The following is a 16943-nucleotide window of genomic DNA, read 5'->3' on the forward strand; positions in this document are numbered from 1 at the left end:
ATTTCCTTTGCTTTGCCTACTTAAGTTTTAGTCAGCTCTTCTTTTTCTAGCTTTTTAAGGTGGAAGCTGAGGTATTTGAGACTTTCTTCCTCTCTAATATAACCCCCTAATGATACAAATTTCCCTTGAATCACTTCTCTAGCTTCATCCTGCAAATTTTGATATGTCCTCTTTTAAAATTCTCATTCAAAATATTTTCTAATTTCCTTTGCGATTTCTTCTTAGCCCGGGGGTTATTTAGAAGTATGTTTGAAGGAGTTTTCCAGATATCTCTCTGTTACTGATTTCTAATTGATCTCCATGAGGATCCAAGAACATACGTCCCATGATTTGAGTGTTTAAAAATTTATTACATGTGAAGCAAGGCTAGGGACCCGTAGGAGCCTGTGGGCGGGGGAAGTGTGATCTTTATGATGAGGCACCAGAGGATTTTAAGCAGACGGGCAGTATGATTTGAGTGGTGTTTGATTAGCCTGGTGGGAGTCGGATGTGACAGAGGGCTGTGGGGATGCCTGGGGTGGGGAATCCACGGCTTGAGGTTTCCCTGGGTCGTCCGAGGAGCGGGCAGTTGTCTAGAGGGTCTGGGTCCCCAGGGAAGGGTGTGGGAGTAACGATGTGACAGGGCTGCTGATGTCAGGCCTGGACGGCTGGGGGTGGGGGTGAGGAGCCCCCCGGGGTGCGGGCAAGAGCCCTGGCTGGACTGGGAGCCGGGCCAAGGATTGGCTGTGGGACTCCAAGCTGGTCACTCCACCTCTCTGAGCTTTAGTTTCCTCACCTCTAAACCAGGGGGTCGGCCTCAGTGATCCCACAGTTTTAGCGGCACGGGCTGCTGCCCCCACAGGGAGGGTCTTTACGTGAATTAGGCGAAGGCGACCCACTGAGATAGACAGACAAGCAAGGGGTGCCCTTGTGGTGTAAGGGCTCAGATTAAAGCCTGGTATTATGTGCTGCCTTGACAGGTAGGGAATCCAGGAGGGTCTCGAGTGGCCGAACTCCAAGTCCCGCCCCTCCTGCTCCCGCAGATAGGGTCCCGTAGCAAAAAACACTTTTCAGCCAGCAACCAGGTGCCGTTGCTATTATTCCTGAGCAGGGGGCATCAGTGCCCTGTCAATGGGTGGGATTCCTCAGACAAACCGATCACATCCTCCCCCGGGAACCAGGGGTCACTCTGCCTTCTTGGTGCTGCAAAGCCTTCCTCCCACAGGGGATGAAAACAACTCCTTTCTGCGCCAGCGGAGCCCAGGCTGGATTTCAGCCCCCACATGCCTCCTCAGCTGGTGCCTTGGGCGGTGCACAACCTGAACACCTGTACCCGGCAGGCCCGTTAGCAGGTGCTATTTGTCGGACTCTCAGCCGTGCTAAGATCTGTTAACCCTGTCCCCACCACCCCCTGCCCCGTGGAGGAAGGTTTCATGATTGTTTCCATTTTACAGATGAGGACTCTGCAGAGGATGGGGGAGAGATTGGAACCTAGGTCTGTCTAGACCCTTCCCTTTCTGCCCTGTGATCCACTCTGGTAGCCTGGAGGTGAGAAAACTGTGGCGCCTGGGTCAGTGAAGTGTCAGGAGTTCTGAGTGAAGGTGTGGAGACGGGAGCCTAGCGGGGAGGAGAAAGGACCCCTCTTGTTAGTGGTGTGGACTCGATCAGCCAGCCGGACTCGGCTCTGCAGGGTTGAGGTGGGGGGAGAACAGAAGTGAGGGGAGAAAGCAGCCTTCGGCCTCAGCGCCCAGCTGCCCAGCCCCGGCCCCGCCTAACTCTCAAGGTTCTTCCGATTTCTTCCACCCTCAGTTGGAGAGGAGGCGGTTCCCTCCGTGGGGATCTTTGGCCAAAGGGGCTCCACGCAGGCAGAATTTCTAGAACGAGGTACTTTCTGTAACGACCACCTCTCGCCGGTTGCCCGTGGCCGCTGCCGATTTCCTAGGATAATCAAAAGACAGAGTGGTGTGCGGTGACATGGCTGGGGAGCTTGGAGGGCAGGGCTGGGGGGTCAAGTCTCACGAGCACGTAAGCTCTATGAGATCGCGGTTTTCTTTTCCGCCGTGTTCCCCATGCGGAAGACAGTGCCCGAAACACAGTAGGTCCCCCCAAAAGTGAAAGAGTAAGTTAAGTCCCGGCTTCCCTGCTTCTTGGCTGAGTGTCCTTAGGCGAGTTACATGGCCCCTCTGTATCTTCATTCGCTTGGCAGTGAAACTGAACATAACAGTAGCTTGTGGGGTTGTTGTTTGGATTAAATGAGATGCTATATTGAAACAGTAAGATGCTATATTAAAACCCCGAAGCACCAGCGGTTGTTATTACTATTATTAGCATGACCTTGGTTCCGGCTCAGCCTGTGGGCTCCCCAGGACCACCCTCACCCAGGACACAACAGCCACACTCCCGGTGGGCCTGTGCTGCGGGCCAGGCGCTGTTCTCCGCGCTTTAATATAATCGCTTCAACTTCAAGACCTCTCTTTGAGCTTGGCTGGGTTTTGTTTTGTTTCCTTAACGCCCATTTTACAAATGAGGAAGCAGAGCGTAGTGATTCTGGCCATGAAATAAACCAGAGGAACGTTTCCTCACTTCTGTTCCCTCCAAGGACGACGTGAGAATAGCATGATCTCTTCCCAGAGGGTCGGAGAGAAACGGCCCGTTCATCTGCCTGGGCCTAGAGTTCCTAGCGGAAGATTTCGGGAGCGCGGTCAGGGCCGGCTCCGTCCTGGTCCTCGTGAGCGAGTTCGGTAAGAGAGGTGAGTGAGCGCCTGGGGGGGTAGGGATTCAGTCCCAGGCAGCCTGGCTGCGGGTCAGGCTCGTAATCATTCCGTTTTCCTGCCGAAGGGACAGGGACGATCGCTTTCTACCTGTGAGACCCTGAATCAGCCCCTGCGTCTCTCCGAGCCTCCGGTAAACAGGGTTGGAAATCGTCTCTTCCTGGCAGCGTGGTGGTCGTAATGGTGACGCGGTTTCAGATGCAAGCCTTGAGGTGCCCGGGTCGCGTGCCCGAGGCACCGGGCACGCGGTCAGCACGCAGCACGCAGGTGCCCTCTCGCTGACGAGCCCACAGCCCGTCTCCTGCCCTCCTCGTCCAGCACGTCTCCCTGCCCCCTTGGGCTGTCCCCTCCCGGGGCTGAGGGGAGCCTGTCCCCACATCTGCAGCCCTGCCCGGCGACATCCTGGCAGCCCGGCCGGGGTGGGGGGAGGCAGGGGGGGTCACTCACTGGTTCTCCAGGTCCTGGATGGTGTCGGGAAGTGGAAATCCCTGGGTCTCCGGGAGGAAGAGCAGGAGAAGGAGGCTGGAGGTGATGGGGAGAGCGCTGTAGACCACGGGGACCAGCAGGGGCAGGCTGTGCTGAGTCATCCTGATCAGGGGGTCTATCACAGACCCCAGACAACTTACCGACTGCAGGAAGCCATCTGCTGTCATCCTGTGGGTGGAGAGGGGCCCAGACCCTTGTGGCCGCCGCCACTCTCGAGAAGGGGGCTTTGTGGGGTGGGGTGGGTGGTAGCATCTGGCTGGGCCAGGGGAGGGAAAGCTGGGATAAGGGAGCCGCACAACCACAAGGTCTCTCCCTGCACCACCTTCTCCGTGGAACCCACGTGGATTTTCCCATCCAGAGCGGGGTCTCTGCTTCCTGAGAACAACCAGGGTCTTTCATGGATGCTCCAGGGCCCACCCCATTTCTCCTGGTCTTCGGTAAGCGGGGGGGCTTGCCTCAGGCCTCCTGCTAGGCCCCTGAGCTCTCAGCTCAGGCTTTCTACGTAACGTCAACAAAATCAACACACGAGGGTCCACGCCACGAGTGGAAGGCGGGGGAGAAGTGAGGGGCTGAGGGTGCGTGAGCACCCTGATGAGGGAAAGAGCCCTGGGCTAGGGCTCTAGGGCGCTGGGTCCAATCTCACCCTTCCGCGAGTAGGTCCTTGAGCCTCAGTTTACCCAACCGCCCGATGAGGGGATAGTTTAACTCTACACCACTGGTTTTCCATCTGTGGCCCGTGGTGCCCTTGGGTTGTTGCAAGGTGACTCAGGGCTCTCTTGGGGCAGGGAGGGGACAGTGGGAAGCAAGTGGGGGGACGGAGGGCACTTCACTAGGGCAGCTCTTGGTCTCGCTGAGGGTTCTTATAAGATTTCACCCGAACAGAAGGTTCTGGGGTTCAAAACAGTTTCTGATCACTGAGGGCCCCATGGCACCAGGGCCTTCCCAGTGGAGACTCTGGGGAAATGCTGTTCTGGGAGCCCCGGCTGAGGATGAGCCTTTGGGGGAAGGAAGGAAGCTGGGGCCAGGGGCCTCCTCACTCTCTGCTGTGTGTTCCCGGATGCCCAGGCCCCTCTTTGCCCTCCCCGCTGGCCTCCCCAGGGACGTCCCCTTCTGGCACACCCGGGGCCCGGCCCCCTCCCCGGCCTCCAGGGCACAGCCCACGGCCCAGCCTACCGCAGTGCAGTCGGGTAGAGTTCAGACTTGTAGACAGAGACACAGGAAAAGACGACGCCAAAACATCCCTTTCCCAGCACGGCAAAGACCATGCGCAGGGTCTGCCAATCTGGGCAGAGGAAAAGGGTGACAGTGGGGTCTGCCCGAGGGGGTGCTCCGTCAGCCTGGAGAGGAGGGGCTGGGTTCTCCCGCAAGGCTTCCTTGACTGCACCCAGGTGCCCATGGGGGGTGTGGGCAGGATGGTGGGTGGGCCGGGGGGGGGGGGCGGGGGGCGGGGCCTGAGCCCAGCCAGGCCTGGGGTGGGCCAACCTGGGGTGGCTCAGGAGGGCTCTCAGCGCCCCCTGTGGGTACTCTGGCTTTCCCGGGAGCCCTAGCCGCGGGAAGCCGAGGCCCGAGCCACTCGGCCCGTGGGCTGGGCCTCAGCTTTCCCGCCCACATTTGTAACGCAGAGTCGCATAACCCGTCCCGCACTGGCCTTTTGCAAGTTCTCTCCCGGAGCTGCCTCTTGCTGCTTGTTTGGGCTCCTGGCAGACGGTCCGCCCCAACTCAGCCCCTCCTGGATGCTGGCCGCCCCTCTGCCTCCCTCCTGGCTTTGCCGCCACTGCCTGTCCCTGCCCCTCCACCAGCCTCCCTGCCTGGAGCCATAAGAGGAGACTTGAGAGGCTTTTTCAGGGCATTAGAGCCTCATTCAGCAAGAAAAGAGTAAGACAAGGGCCCTCCAACACTCTGCACACAAATGCCTCTGGCTTCTTTAACAAGGGAGAAGAAAAACCCCAGGGTGCACCAGACGTGGGGTTCCTGCCTCCCTTCCAGCAACCTAAAGCTTCTCACGGCCTCCCCCTCCTCCCACCTCAGCCCCAGCCTCTGGTCTGAAGTCTGGTCCGTCACTTGCTAGCTGAGTGACCTCCGGCTCCTGGCTTCATGTCTCCGAACCTCAGTTGCCTCGGGGGGAATGGGTGGGCGGCCGATGGGGGGGGTTGGATGGGGGCGCCAGGTTCTTGGGCCCGGGGAGGGGAAGGACCCAGGGGGTGAGCACAGTGGGCACGGCCAGGGAAGCCAGTGGCCCAAGCTGTCGGCCACTCAGCCCACTCGGGCCGCCCCTCCTCCAAGCTGCCTTGGCCTCACCTTGTGGGACCAGTTTGTTGACCAGTATGGAGAGGCCAGACATAGCCTGGAAGCTGGCCAAGGTTGTGCGGCGGCCCAAGAAACTGAGCAAGAAGGCGGTGATGGACCGGGCCAGTAGGTCCACGCCTCCAAAGAGAAGCTGGAGGAGGAAGATGTCATTCCCCAGGTTTTGCAGGTCAAGGACCAGCCCGTAGTAGGATGTCACTTGGGAGAAGCTGCAGGAAAAAGGCTGAAGTCGGGTCCTTGCCCCGCAGAGGAAAGGGCACCCATACGGTGTCACCTCACACCTGGGCCGTCCCCAGAGGGCTCAGCCAGCCCGGAGGGGAGCCGGGGGGGGTCACTACCAGAGCCCCAAAAGCCTGTCTGTCAGATGCAGGGCAAGTCTCTCTAGAGCCAGCCTGTCCCAGGAGGGAGAGAAAGGGCAGGCCTCCTCCATTTCACCTTAGGTCTTGGCCTCAGTGGGCTGGGCCTCACTTCGCAGGCCAGCGGGAGAACGGAACCCTCCCCCCCACCCCCCCACCCCCCCCACCCCCCCCCCCCCCCCCGGGCTGACTGGGCTCTGGGGGGTTGAGCCTCAGTTCTGGCGCTAGCCCTCTCTGGCTTTGTTTCCCCAGCACGCCCTAGAATCACGACCTGGCCCTTTCTGGCCCTTTTCCGGACGCTGGTTTCTTTAGCTCTGAAAGGTGGGAGAAATAGTGGAAAGAGATGGGCTGGGTTGTCCCTCTTTCAGGGCGGAAGGTCGTATTTTCCCAGCCTCTGGGGGTGCTGTCCCTCAGGTGTGGAGAGCACCCCATGACACAAGCCAGAGGGGCCACCCCAGCTCCTGAGTCCTCCGTGGGTTTGCCGGGGCCTTTCTGCGACTGTCCCACAGTGACCGCATCCTTGCCCCATTCGCTTTCTTCCCCCCTCCCGTCCCCTACCCCACCCCTCCTCCCTTCCCATTCCCACCTCCACCTCTTCCCCACCCCTCTCCCTGCCCTCCCCTCCCACCCCCACCTCCCCTCTCCTCCCCTTCACTCCCCTCCCACCTCCTCCCCTCCTTTTCCCCCTCCCCTCCCCTTTTCTCCCATTCCTCTCCTCCCCTCCCACCTCACCCCTCCCCTCCCCTTCCTCCTCCCCTCCCTTCTCCCCTTCTCTGCTCCTTCCCCTCCCCTTAGCAGTCCACAGGAAGGGATCCCAAGAGCCCTCTCTCCCAAGGGCTTCCTGCTCACTGAGGTCCATCCCAGGCCTTCCGGGTGGGGGTAGACACGGGAGGGACCCCCCTGCACAGGTTCCTCAGTAGCTAAACTTACAGTAGCTGGATTTCTGAAGTTTGGATGTTGAGTTTGGATCCACAGGTGGCCACAATATGAAATTGTTCTCCATCACTTTGCAAATCTGTCCCCATCACTGCCTCAGGGACTCAGGGACACTCATCCCAGCACTGCGCCCCGAGCCCCCAGCTGCAGACAGAAGCTGTGGTCCCCTAGGAACAGCTACGTGGGGGAGGGGCTCAGCTCTGGCTCAAAGTAGCAGACACTGGGGATCTAGAGCCAGTAGGTAGGTAACAGGGGACAGGGGAAGTCGAGAAACCCACCGGGATGGCGGCTTCCCAGCCCGTGATTTGAATAACAAAGCAAGCCAAGCCAGCCCCTGGGAGAACTGAGGAAGCCTTGAAGGTTTCGAAAGAATGGCCCTGGACCTTCCGGGCACCACCCCACCACCCGGCCCTCCTTCTAATTTGTCAGAAAAAAAAAAACTTAAGCCAGAAAAAAAAAAATTCAATCTCTGTTCTAAGATGTAGCAACTATTTGCCATGAGAACCCATATGTGGTTAAATAGAGCATAAAATAAATGTTTTCCTAATCTTTAGGGGTTTTCTTAATGTTTAGTTTTTTTAAATGTTTATCTTTGAGAGAGACAGAGACAGAGCGTGAACAGCGGAGGGGCAGAGAGAGAGGGAGACACAGAATCCGAAGCAGGCTCCAGGCTCTGAGCTGTCAGCACAGAGCCTGATGCGGGGCTTGAACTCACGAACCGCGAGATCGTGACCTGAACTGAAGTCGGATGCTTAACCGACTGAGCCACCCGGGCGCCCCCCTGATCTTTAGTTTTATTTCAAGATCAAGTCTCCATCAAACCTGACCCTCACTTCTTAGTATGCTCTCTGCAAGTCCCTTGAACTGAATTTGTCTTATTCAGGGGCCTTCTCCTGGTCCCAGGTGCCCTTGGGCACCAAGACAGGGCCTGCTGGGGAGTCCGTGCTCAGTGTGGGGCCTGGCGGGCGACAGGGGGCAAGGAGGTAGCTCAGCCAAGGTTCAGATGTCTGCTCTGGCCTCTTGGGCAAGTTCCCTGCCCCTTCCGGGCCCTGCTTTTCCATCTGTAAAGTGGGGGTATAAATGAACTTGAAGTAAGTGGGTGGCCAGCCGCTGGTCAGCCCTTGAGGAGCGTGGCCCCCCCCCAGCCATCGCTGGTCCTGCAGCTCGGGGGACACGGGCTCTGCCTCTAGCCTGGGCTTAGTCCTCCCCTGGTCCTGCCCTATAGCTGGCTTGAGCTCCCATATCCTCTCCCCAGGGCCTGCCCTCTGGGGGAGCTGCCTGTCCCGGCCAGAACCGGGCCTCCTGAGGTCTGTGGGAGCCGTTTCTCCCTGGACACTGCAGAGGCCCTTTTAGGCAACAAACTGGAGCAAAGGAAACCCGAGCAAGGTAGAAGGACCCACGGCCGGCCGGCCGCACGGCCAGGTTGAAGGTAAACAGGCCTATTAGACGACCCACCTCCAAATATCCATCAACCCCAGCTGACCAATCAGCCACTTACTACCAGACACAGGTAGCGAAGAAGGAAAATTCCGTATGTTCCCCTACTTCCTCCCCTTCTTCTCCACCCCCCCCCCCCCCCGCCAACGACACCCCCCCCCCCCTGCCTCCTTGGCGGATAGTCTCCCCTTTGCCGTCCTGCCCACTGCTACCTTGCCATGTATTCAAGAAACTTCTATCTCTTCTGTTCTGCCTTGGGTGAACTGTGTCACCGGCCCCTACCCCACCCCCACCCCCCACCCCCGGCCTCCACAGGCACCACCCCCTCCCACCCACCCCCAGCCCTGTGTCTGCGAGGGACGCGCCTGGTGGCATACCACACCAGGGACATGATGCAGGTCCGCCAGCGGAGCATGGGCACGAGAAACAGTTCCAGCACCGACCTGTGGCCCTTCGCAGAGGCCATCTCTTCCTCCATGCTGGTCATCAGTACCTACGCACAGGGAGCACCGGATACCGTGAGTGCGGGGTGTCGGCCCCGCCCCCACGCCAGGGCACTGTGACCCTCGACCACAACAGAGTGATGGGAGGGGCCTGGCCTTGGCTTCTGGAGAGCCTCGGGGTGGGGGCTGCGATGGAGGCAGAAAGGTCTCTCTCTCTCTGGCCCCCTGGCCGAGCTCCCATCTGCAGACCTGGCCCATCTTACTCTGAGCCAAGGAGCCAGTCTTGTGTCCCAGCTCTGGCCCTCTGGCCCCACCCACCCCCCTTGTTCCTCGTGGCTGGTGTCAGGGCACGCCTACTCGGGCCACACTGGCTCCCGACCGCACCCAACTGCCCATCCAGACCCTTCCTGACCTTCTGGGCCCTGCCTGCCCTGTGCTCAGCTCAGTCCTGGTCAGTCACCTCCTCCTGGAAGCCTTCCCTGATCCTCCCACGCCCCTCCCCACAGCCCCAGGCTGTGTTTTCTGGTTTCTGGCTGCACCCCTCCCACACCTGCTTCCTTGAAACAATTGCCTTCAGATAAGCACAGCCAGCTGTCCCCAAACACCCTGAGAAGCCCTGTGCAGTGACTATGTCACGTATGTGGATTCAAGTGGCGGACAAGCGGGGTGGGTGGGTCGCCCCTCATATTGCTGTCATTGGCGGTGGTGTTGGTGATGGTGATGGCAGAGCGGGTGGTGACAGTGGGAATGATGTGGTGGTGACAGAGATGGGCAAGGTGACAGTCATCGTGGCGAGGTGGATGTTGGCGTCTCTTGGAGCTGTGGCTGCGGGAACCCGTGGTGTCGATGGGGGTGGCGGTGGCGTGGCTAGTTTGAAGCTGGTCCAAAGACATCGGTGGCCGTCCTCTCCCGGTCATGTCCCACACTCTGGGGTCACCAACAGTAGCATCTCACCTCTATGGTTAGTGACTTTGTGGCTTCCTTGTGGCCATTTATCTTGGCCACCTTGTGGAGCTCCTGCAGCCCTTGTTCTGGTTTGCCCGTGATAATCAGCCATCGGGCAGACTCTGGAAGCCACCTGTTAAGGAAACAGATGCTTGTCTGGGCCTCTGCCTTCTTCCTTCTGCTTCTTCCCGGCCTCAGGGCAGGGGGCAGGGAGAAGTGGCTCCCGGATGAAAAGGACTGGACTTTTCCCAGCCCGGAGGGCCTCGTCCCTGTTTGCAGACCCCAGGGAGTTTCGCAACACCCAAAATAATAGCGAGGGTGATCTCTTTTCGTATCCGCTGTCAGTCCTCGCTGACTCAGAGCCCACGGGCCAGCAAGCGATGTGAAGGCTGCAGGGGGCGGGGCCGGTGGGTGCCAAGGACGGGGAGGGGCCGGGGGCCAGCAGCCCGGACGGGAGCCTCAGACCTCTGGCTAAAACGCCCACCCTGAACTCCGAACCCCCAAGAAGTCTCCCTCAGCAAGGGCTCTGCACGCACGGCTGCCCTTCGTGGCTCTCGGCATCTTGGGGTCTTGGGCCAGCCAGGGCGGCGGGGGCGAGGGGCACCCTGGAACTCCAAGTCTCCCTCCTGGTTAGTGATGTTCCCCCCAAGGGAAAAGGCCCCACGCCGTACTGACCAGCATATCAGGAAGATGGCAAAGAAGGGCGTCGACACGGCCAGCTGGAGGGCGCGCCAGTCCCGCAGGGTGAAGGCCAGGGCCCCCAGGGCCATCTGGCCCAGGCCATAGATGCACCCCAGGATTGTCATGGTGACGGCCCTCCTGCGGGTCGTGGTCCACTCCACCACTGAAAGGTGACGCAGGCGTCCGCAGGTAAGGGCCCCCCCTCCCCACCGCACCCCCACCCCACCGCACCCCCGTGGGAGCAGGCCAAGGCGGGGACTCACGAAGCATCCCCGAGGTCAGGATGATGCCGGAGATTGCAAAGGCGCCCAGAACCCGGAGGCCACAGTAGATGAAGAAATGGGAAACGAAGATCATGCCGATGTTGGCCAAGGCCACTTGCAGGCAGCACAAGTTCAGTATCCATTTCCGCCCAAAGCTGGTCGGGAGACAAGCACGGTGGGGGCCTGGAGGGGGCCCCTGGGGGTTCGGGCATAGGGGCCAGTGCCTCAAGGTAACAGAGGGTTCAAGAAGGCAGGGGCACCTGCTGGGGCATCTCCGTCTCCTTCCCGGATCTCCCAGGGGCATGCTGGGGGGTGGGGGGGGGGGGCGGGGTGCTTGTTACAAAAATGGCAGACGCCTTGGGGCTCCTGGGCGGCTTAGTTGGTTAAGCGTCCGGAGTGTTGATTTCGGCCCAAGTCATGATCTCACGAAGCGTGAGATTGAGCCCCCACCCTGCGCTGTCAGCGCGGAGGCTGCTTGGGATTCTCCGCACCCCTCCCCCCCCCACACCCCCCCTTCCGGCCCGTCCCTCCCCTGCTCATACACTCTCCCTCTCTCCCCTCTCAAAAATAAATACACATTAAAAAAAAAAAAAAAAAAAGGCAAACGCCTTGCTCTCAGGGGGCAGCATAACCTCACGGTCAAGGATGCGCTTTGGCTGGAGCCGCTGGGAGGCTCCGTCGGTTAAGTGTCCAAGTCTGGCTCGGGTCATGACCTCGCGGTTTGCGAGTTTGAGCCCCACATCTCTCTCTCCCTCTCTCTCTGGCCCTCCCCCACTCATGCCTTCTCTCTCTCAAAATAAATAAATGCACTTTAAAAAAAAAAAGAGAGAACAGGCCTCGATTGAATCACTACGTTGTGCACCTGAAATTACATTACACGCACGACGATGCACGTGGACACATTGGAACTTAGATAAAAACTTGTAAAAAATGGGCTTTGACCTCAGAAGCCTGCGTCCGAGTCCAGCTCTGCCCTTCCTGGGTGGCCTTGGGCACAAGACTCCACGTCTTCGAGCTGCAGTCCCCCCATGTGTAAAACGGGGGTCCGCAAGAGGACCGCCTCACGGAGTTCTGAAAATCAAGACACCGAGCAAGGGGGCGGTGCAGCCAGGAGGCTGAGCGCATGTGGCCTGGGGCAAGGCGGCCAGCTCCTGGCCAGTCTGTGCAAGGGGACCAGAGCGCCCCACACCTACCGCCCCGAGGCCAGCTTAGCCCGAAACCTCTGCCTGCATTTAGCTAAAGCGTGTGGCAGTCTGACGGGAGAGATGCGCGCAAAGCTGGGCCCTGCCTATCCGAGTGGGGTCCCCAGGAACCGGCCCGTTTCGACCCAGACCCGGGGCGAGGTCTGGATGCCGACACCCGGCCCTGGGCCCAGGCTCGCTGGGTCACCTGCAGACCGACTGCGATTTGGCTCCCTGTGTGGACAGCCCCCGGGGACTGAGCCATAGCTGCACGGCAGCGGGTCCCCTGAAGTGCCATTTGGACCACGTCCCTCGCGTGCAGCGCAGCACAAGGCCCACAGGTAACGACGGTAGCAGAACCCCAGCACGGAGCGCTGACCCCGTGCCAGGCCCGGGCCCGAGCTCTGCGTGTGAGTAACTCACTTTATTATCACAACCCCATGCATAGGGCCGGGTACCCACGCACAGGAGGAAACTGAGGCACGGAGGAGCCACCAATCTGCCTTCTAGGAAGCTCGGGAAGGACAGGTGGGGGTTGGAACCCAGTGGTCAGACCCCGTAGCCTGCGTGGTCAGGGGAGTGAGTCATTCGTTCATTCACAAAATAATGACTGAGCGCACGCTGGATGCTGGGGACACAGCAAGAAAGCCCCTGCCTTCTCGGAGCCACCTGTTGTGGGGACGCGCACAACAAACGAGCAAGCAGATGCTGGCAGAGTAGGTGTGGTGTTTGAGAAAGGAAGGTGCAGCCGTGGGGCCCACGGGGCCTGAGGCGGGAGAGCCGGGAGGCCTCTCTGGGGAGGCAGGCTGGGGTCAAAGCATGCCGGGCACGGAGAAGCAACTGTGGGGAGAATCTTCTGGGCGAGGCACGGCCACCTCGGAGCTCTGCAGCCAGGGTGCCGCGGGTGCTCTGGAGGGGCTGGCACGGCTGTCGGGGGGGGGGGGGGGGGGAGAAGCCAAGTGCCAAACAGGGGTGGGTGGGGAAGGGGGGGGTTAGGAGCCATCTTCGGTGCAGTGGCCCTGGGGGACTTCAGGCTGGGATCAACCAGATCCACATACAGGGTTTTGCAAAGACACTCTTGAGTGGAGGCCAGAGACCCTGGAGGAGACCGGGACCTGCCTGGGGCAAGAGAGGCAGGTGGGCGGGGCAAGGGGACTTTCAAGGAGGAGAGGCAGGGGCTAGGGGGAGTGTGTGGCCGGGCCTGAGGGAAGGAGAACAGGGTGGCTTTTAAGGTTGGGTGTGGGCCCCGGGCTGGGGGCTCTTTTCCAGGGTGGAGTCTGGTGCGCAGGGGCAGGGTGGGGGAGGGCAGCGGGGGCGGTCAGCAGCTCAGCTCTGGCCGTGGCAAATGTGAGCCTCTCCCTCATGGAAACTCAGAGCAGGCAGTGGGGTTTACAAGCTGAGTGGGGGCAATGTAGACACCGCAGACCCTGGCGCAGCGTCTCAAGTAGCGGGGGGGTGTGGCTGGACAAGAGAAGGTGCGGGGCTAGGTCCTGGGGCGCCATCTCAGAAGGAGGGTGATGGGGGGACAGGGGAGGAAGGGCAGGAGGAGGGGGAGGCGGATTTCTATTTCACGGCATGCCACGTACTCGGAGTCACAAGGGGTCTGTTTCTCCTGAGAAGCCTCTGGCCTCCCTGAGGGCAGGGACTGCACAGCACCCGTCACACAGTAGGTGCTCAGGAAGTTTGGCGTAATTGCCAAAGGAGAGAGCGTGGCGTCCAAGGGAATCTCCCAGAGCACAGCTTCATCCAGCGTGGGGTCCTTGGCCGTCGCTGCCCCTTGGGGACCTGGGTCCTTGGCCGTCGCTGCCCCTTGGCTGTCGCTGCTCCTTGGGGACCTGGGTTCTTGGCTGTCACTGCCCCTTGGGGACCTGGGTCCTTGGCCGTCGCTGACCCTTGGCTGTCGCTGCCCCTTGGGGACCTGGGTTCTTGGCCGTCACTGCCCCCTGGGGACCTGGGTCCTTGGCCGTCGCTGCCCCTTGGCTGTTGCTGCCCCTTGGGGACCTGGGTCCTTGGCCGTCACTGCCCCTTGGCTGTCGCTGCCCCTTGGGGACCTGGGTTCTTGGCCGTCACTGCCCCCTGGGGACCTGGGTCCTTGGCCGTCGCTGCCCCTTGGCTGTTGCTGCCCCTTGGAGACCTGGGTCCTTGGCCGTCACTGCCCCTTGGCTGTCGCTGCCCCTTGGGGACCTGGGTTCTTGGCCATCACTACCCCTTGGCTGTCGCTGCCCCTTGGGGACCTGGGTTCTTGGCTGTCACTGCCCCCTGGGGACCTGGGTCCTTGGCCGTCACTGCTCCTTGGGGACCTGGAACTCACATCTAGACCCCCGGCCAGACCAAGGGAGCCCCGTCTCTCCAGGAACGTGGACTTTCATGGCCATTTTTGTACATCTGTCCCCACAGTGCTCATTCTGTTGAGGAGGAGCCAGGAGGACAGACGATACTCACCGGTTGGAGAGGAGGCCCCAGCAGAAGGACCCTATCAGCAACCCGGTCATGTAGAGGGATTGGCCGATGGGCTTCAGGCCCTTGTGGTCACACACTAGGTCCCACTGGAAGAGAAAGAGGGACAGCAGCTTGGCTCAGGGCACGTGGAATACCAGGGCCTGGGTGGCAGAGGGAGGTCCAGGTCGGGAGCTCCCAGCCGGGAGCACCTGGTCAGCCTGGGTTTTGGGGGGCCCCAGATTCCTAGGGCCAGGTGACAGAGGTGGCAGGGGTGTACTGGCGGGGGCCTTGGCTCTGTACTCCCAGCTAGCTGAGTGGCACATGTGTGACCGGCCACCCTGAGTGGATGGCGGCGGTGGGCGGTGGCTGAACCACAGGCTGGGCTTCTAACTCTGCTGATCGCTGGCTGGGTGAGCCGCGGGGAAGGGGGCGGGGGGGGCTTCTCTAGATGCGAAGGCATCTCTAGAAAACGCAAAGCGGATCCCCTCATTTCCCTGCCCCAAAGCCTCCAGTGACTTTCCTTTGCTCCTCACTGACCTTCCCCACACGGTGGCCCAGCCCCTGACCCTTTCTGCCCAGACACGCTGGGGCCCGTGCCGCTCCTGCGACACCCCAGACCCGCTCCTACTCAGACCTCTGTCCCAACTGGGCTCTCGCCCCACCTTCCAGTCACTTGATTCCTTGTCGCCTAATCCGGGCCTCGTCTCCGGAGAGGCCTTCCCCACCTGCCTCTCCCTCCGAGCTGCTTTTCTCCTTTGCAGAGGCAGGACAGGACATGCCGAAGACCCGGCTTCTAGCTCCTGCCCGCCTGGGTTGAGTCGGGTTCCAGTGCCCTTGAGCTGTGTGTCCTGGGCAAGTTACTTAACCTCCCTGTGCTTCTGCTTGGATGTACTTGTTAGATGCAGACGACAGTAAGAGACCCCCCTGGGAGATCGTAGTGACACGAAGGGAAAGCACACGGAATGATGCCTGCCACTTAAAGGAGTTTGATCTCCTGCCAGCACTAGTTTAAATATAGACCCGTCCGGGGCGCCTGGGTGGCTCAGTTGGTCAAGTGTCCAACTCTTGGTTTCGGCTCAGGTCACGATCTCATGGTTCATGAGTTTCAGCCCCACATCGGGCTCTGGGCAGCTTGGGATTTGCTCTCTCCCTCTCCCTCTCCCCGACTCACTCTGCATCTGTCTCTCTCAAACAAATAAACAAGCTTAAAAATAAACAAATAAATACATAAGTAAATAAATAAACGTTGACCGATTCTGAATCTGCCCGCGGAACGTAAGCTCCTCCAAGCCTCCCTGTTTATCCAGATCAGGGGGTCGGGGAGGCCTGACTCCGCTCACTTCCCCGTCGTAAGCAGTGAGTCAAAATGTGTTGAGGGAGTAGCATCTAATTTAACAGTGCTGATGGAAGCCGTACGATCCTTCCAGGCATGGGGGGGTGGCCATCGCTGGCCCCTGGGGAGGCCAGGTCGTCGGCGGGAGTCCCATACCTCTGACACGAAGGTGGAGGTGAAGGTGCTGCGGTCGTAGACCCAGCCGTCCACGCACGGCTCCGTGGCGGCCTCGCTCCAGTTGGTGGCCGTGCCGTTGGGGTCCAGGAGCTGCCACTGGGGTTGGCGGAAGCGGAGACACCGGTGGGGCTCGTGGTTGGGGCCCGGGGGGATGGAGACGGTCAGGAGGTCCTTGGGGCCCAGGGCCCCGGAGACACCGGCCTGGGCGGTGCTGTTGTCCAAGAGGGGCACCCAGCAGCGGTGGCTGGGCACGGCGGCCGAGAAGTTCTCAATAAGCATGTGGGAGGGCACCAAGACGGAGGGAAGGAAGAGAGTGAAAACCTGCAGGGCCTGGAAGAGGCCCACGCCCCCCGCTCGGTCCAGGAGCTCGGTGAACGCCATGGACGGAGCTGCGGGTGGCCACGGCGGGTACGGAAGGGGCCAGGGAGCCAAGGAGTGATCCGCTGCCGTCGGGAACCGCTAGCAAGTGTGGGAACCCTGGGTCATCGCGCCTTCTGCCCTGGCCGGCCTGCAGCGGGACAGGGACAGCAGGCCGGCAACCCGGCCAAGTCAGTCCTGAGATGCCCCGGATGCTTTGAAGAAAGTCCTCCTGACTCTGTTTCCAGGAATGACTGCCCACCAGTCTGGGCACCAGGGACAGAGCTCGCGGTACCCAGGCTGCCTGGGGCATCAAGGCACGTCGTTTCTCCGGCTCCAGCACCAAGAGTAAAAGGATGAAGCAAATATTTGAAAAAAAAAAAAAAAAGGAAAAAAATGAGGCCATGGGGTGATGTTACTGAATGACAGTTGTGGAGGAAATACCAACTGGGCTGTTGCCACGGTTAAAGTTTAATCTCAGCGTGGGCTCCTGGGCCAGAAAGTCAGGTCTAGCCACTGGAGAAAGGCTTCTGCAGCTCTCTGCGGGTGGCCTCCTCCCATTCCTAAATCCGAACTTCCAGATTCCTCTACATGTGGCCCTTGAAATGAGGGAACCGTTGGCCTGACTTGCAGCCGTGCTGGGACAATCTCAGGCCGCTTTGGCTAAAGCACGGAGGTGGGGACTGGGCAAGGCCCTCCCTCCCTGGGCTCCGAGGCTGCAGGGAGGCTGGTGGGAGGGCCCCAGCCGGCACTCGTTCCCTCCTTGCCACCCGCCTCTCCTCCCCGCCAGGCAGCAGGGGAGACCAGCTTGCAGACCCACTATTTTGGGAAGCTTCTATTTCAAAGTTCCAGGTT

At 60.4% G+C, this 16943-nt stretch overlaps 1 protein-coding gene across 6 annotated transcripts; it reads right to left on the minus strand.

The window, feature by feature from the left end:
- Nucleotides 1-335: 335 nt before the first annotated feature.
- On the minus strand, nt 336-16429 carry SLC22A11 (solute carrier family 22 member 11). Of its 6 annotated transcripts, none has more exons than XM_060607102.3 (10): nt 15711-16429; nt 14225-14328; nt 10602-10756; nt 10333-10501; nt 9667-9790; nt 8647-8762; nt 5535-5749; nt 4410-4518; nt 3198-3404; nt 336-1917 (listed from the first exon to the last, which is right to left on the minus strand). In XM_060607102.3, the coding sequence occupies exons 1-10, from the start codon at nt 16110-16112 to the stop codon at nt 1854-1856; spliced, it is 1665 nt and encodes a 554-aa protein (XP_060463085.2). In that variant the 5' UTR covers nt 16113-16429; the 3' UTR covers nt 336-1853. The 6 variants fall into 6 exon arrangements, 5 of the variants coding, with proteins under 5 accessions (XP_060463085.2, XP_060463080.2, XP_060463084.2 ...); XM_060607097.3 differs by having other exon boundaries at nt 336-2656; XM_060607101.3 differs by having other exon boundaries at nt 4410-4548.
- Nucleotides 16430-16943: the final 514 nt, after the last annotated feature.

This window comes from Panthera onca, chromosome D1 (genome assembly GCF_046562875.1).
Source record: "Panthera onca isolate mPanOnc1 chromosome D1, mPanOnc1 haplotype 2, whole genome shotgun sequence".
Classification (NCBI taxonomy): Eukaryota; Metazoa; Chordata; class Mammalia; order Carnivora; family Felidae; genus Panthera; species Panthera onca.

Excerpts from the sequence above, each read along its gene's own strand:
- SLC22A11 (XM_060607096.3), bottom strand. The coding sequence starts at position 16,112 with ATGGCGTTCACCGAGCTCCTGGACCGAGCGGGGGGCGTGGGCCTCTTC. Across the intron at positions 10,502-10,601 it reads CCTGACCTCGGGGATGCTTC|TGGTGGAGTGGACCACGACC; the intron begins GTGAGTCCCCGC and ends GTCACCTTTCAG. Across the intron at positions 5,750-8,646 it reads TGCATCATGTCCCTGGTGTG|CTTCTCCCAAGTGACATCCT; the intron begins GTATGCCACCAG and ends TTTTTCCTGCAG.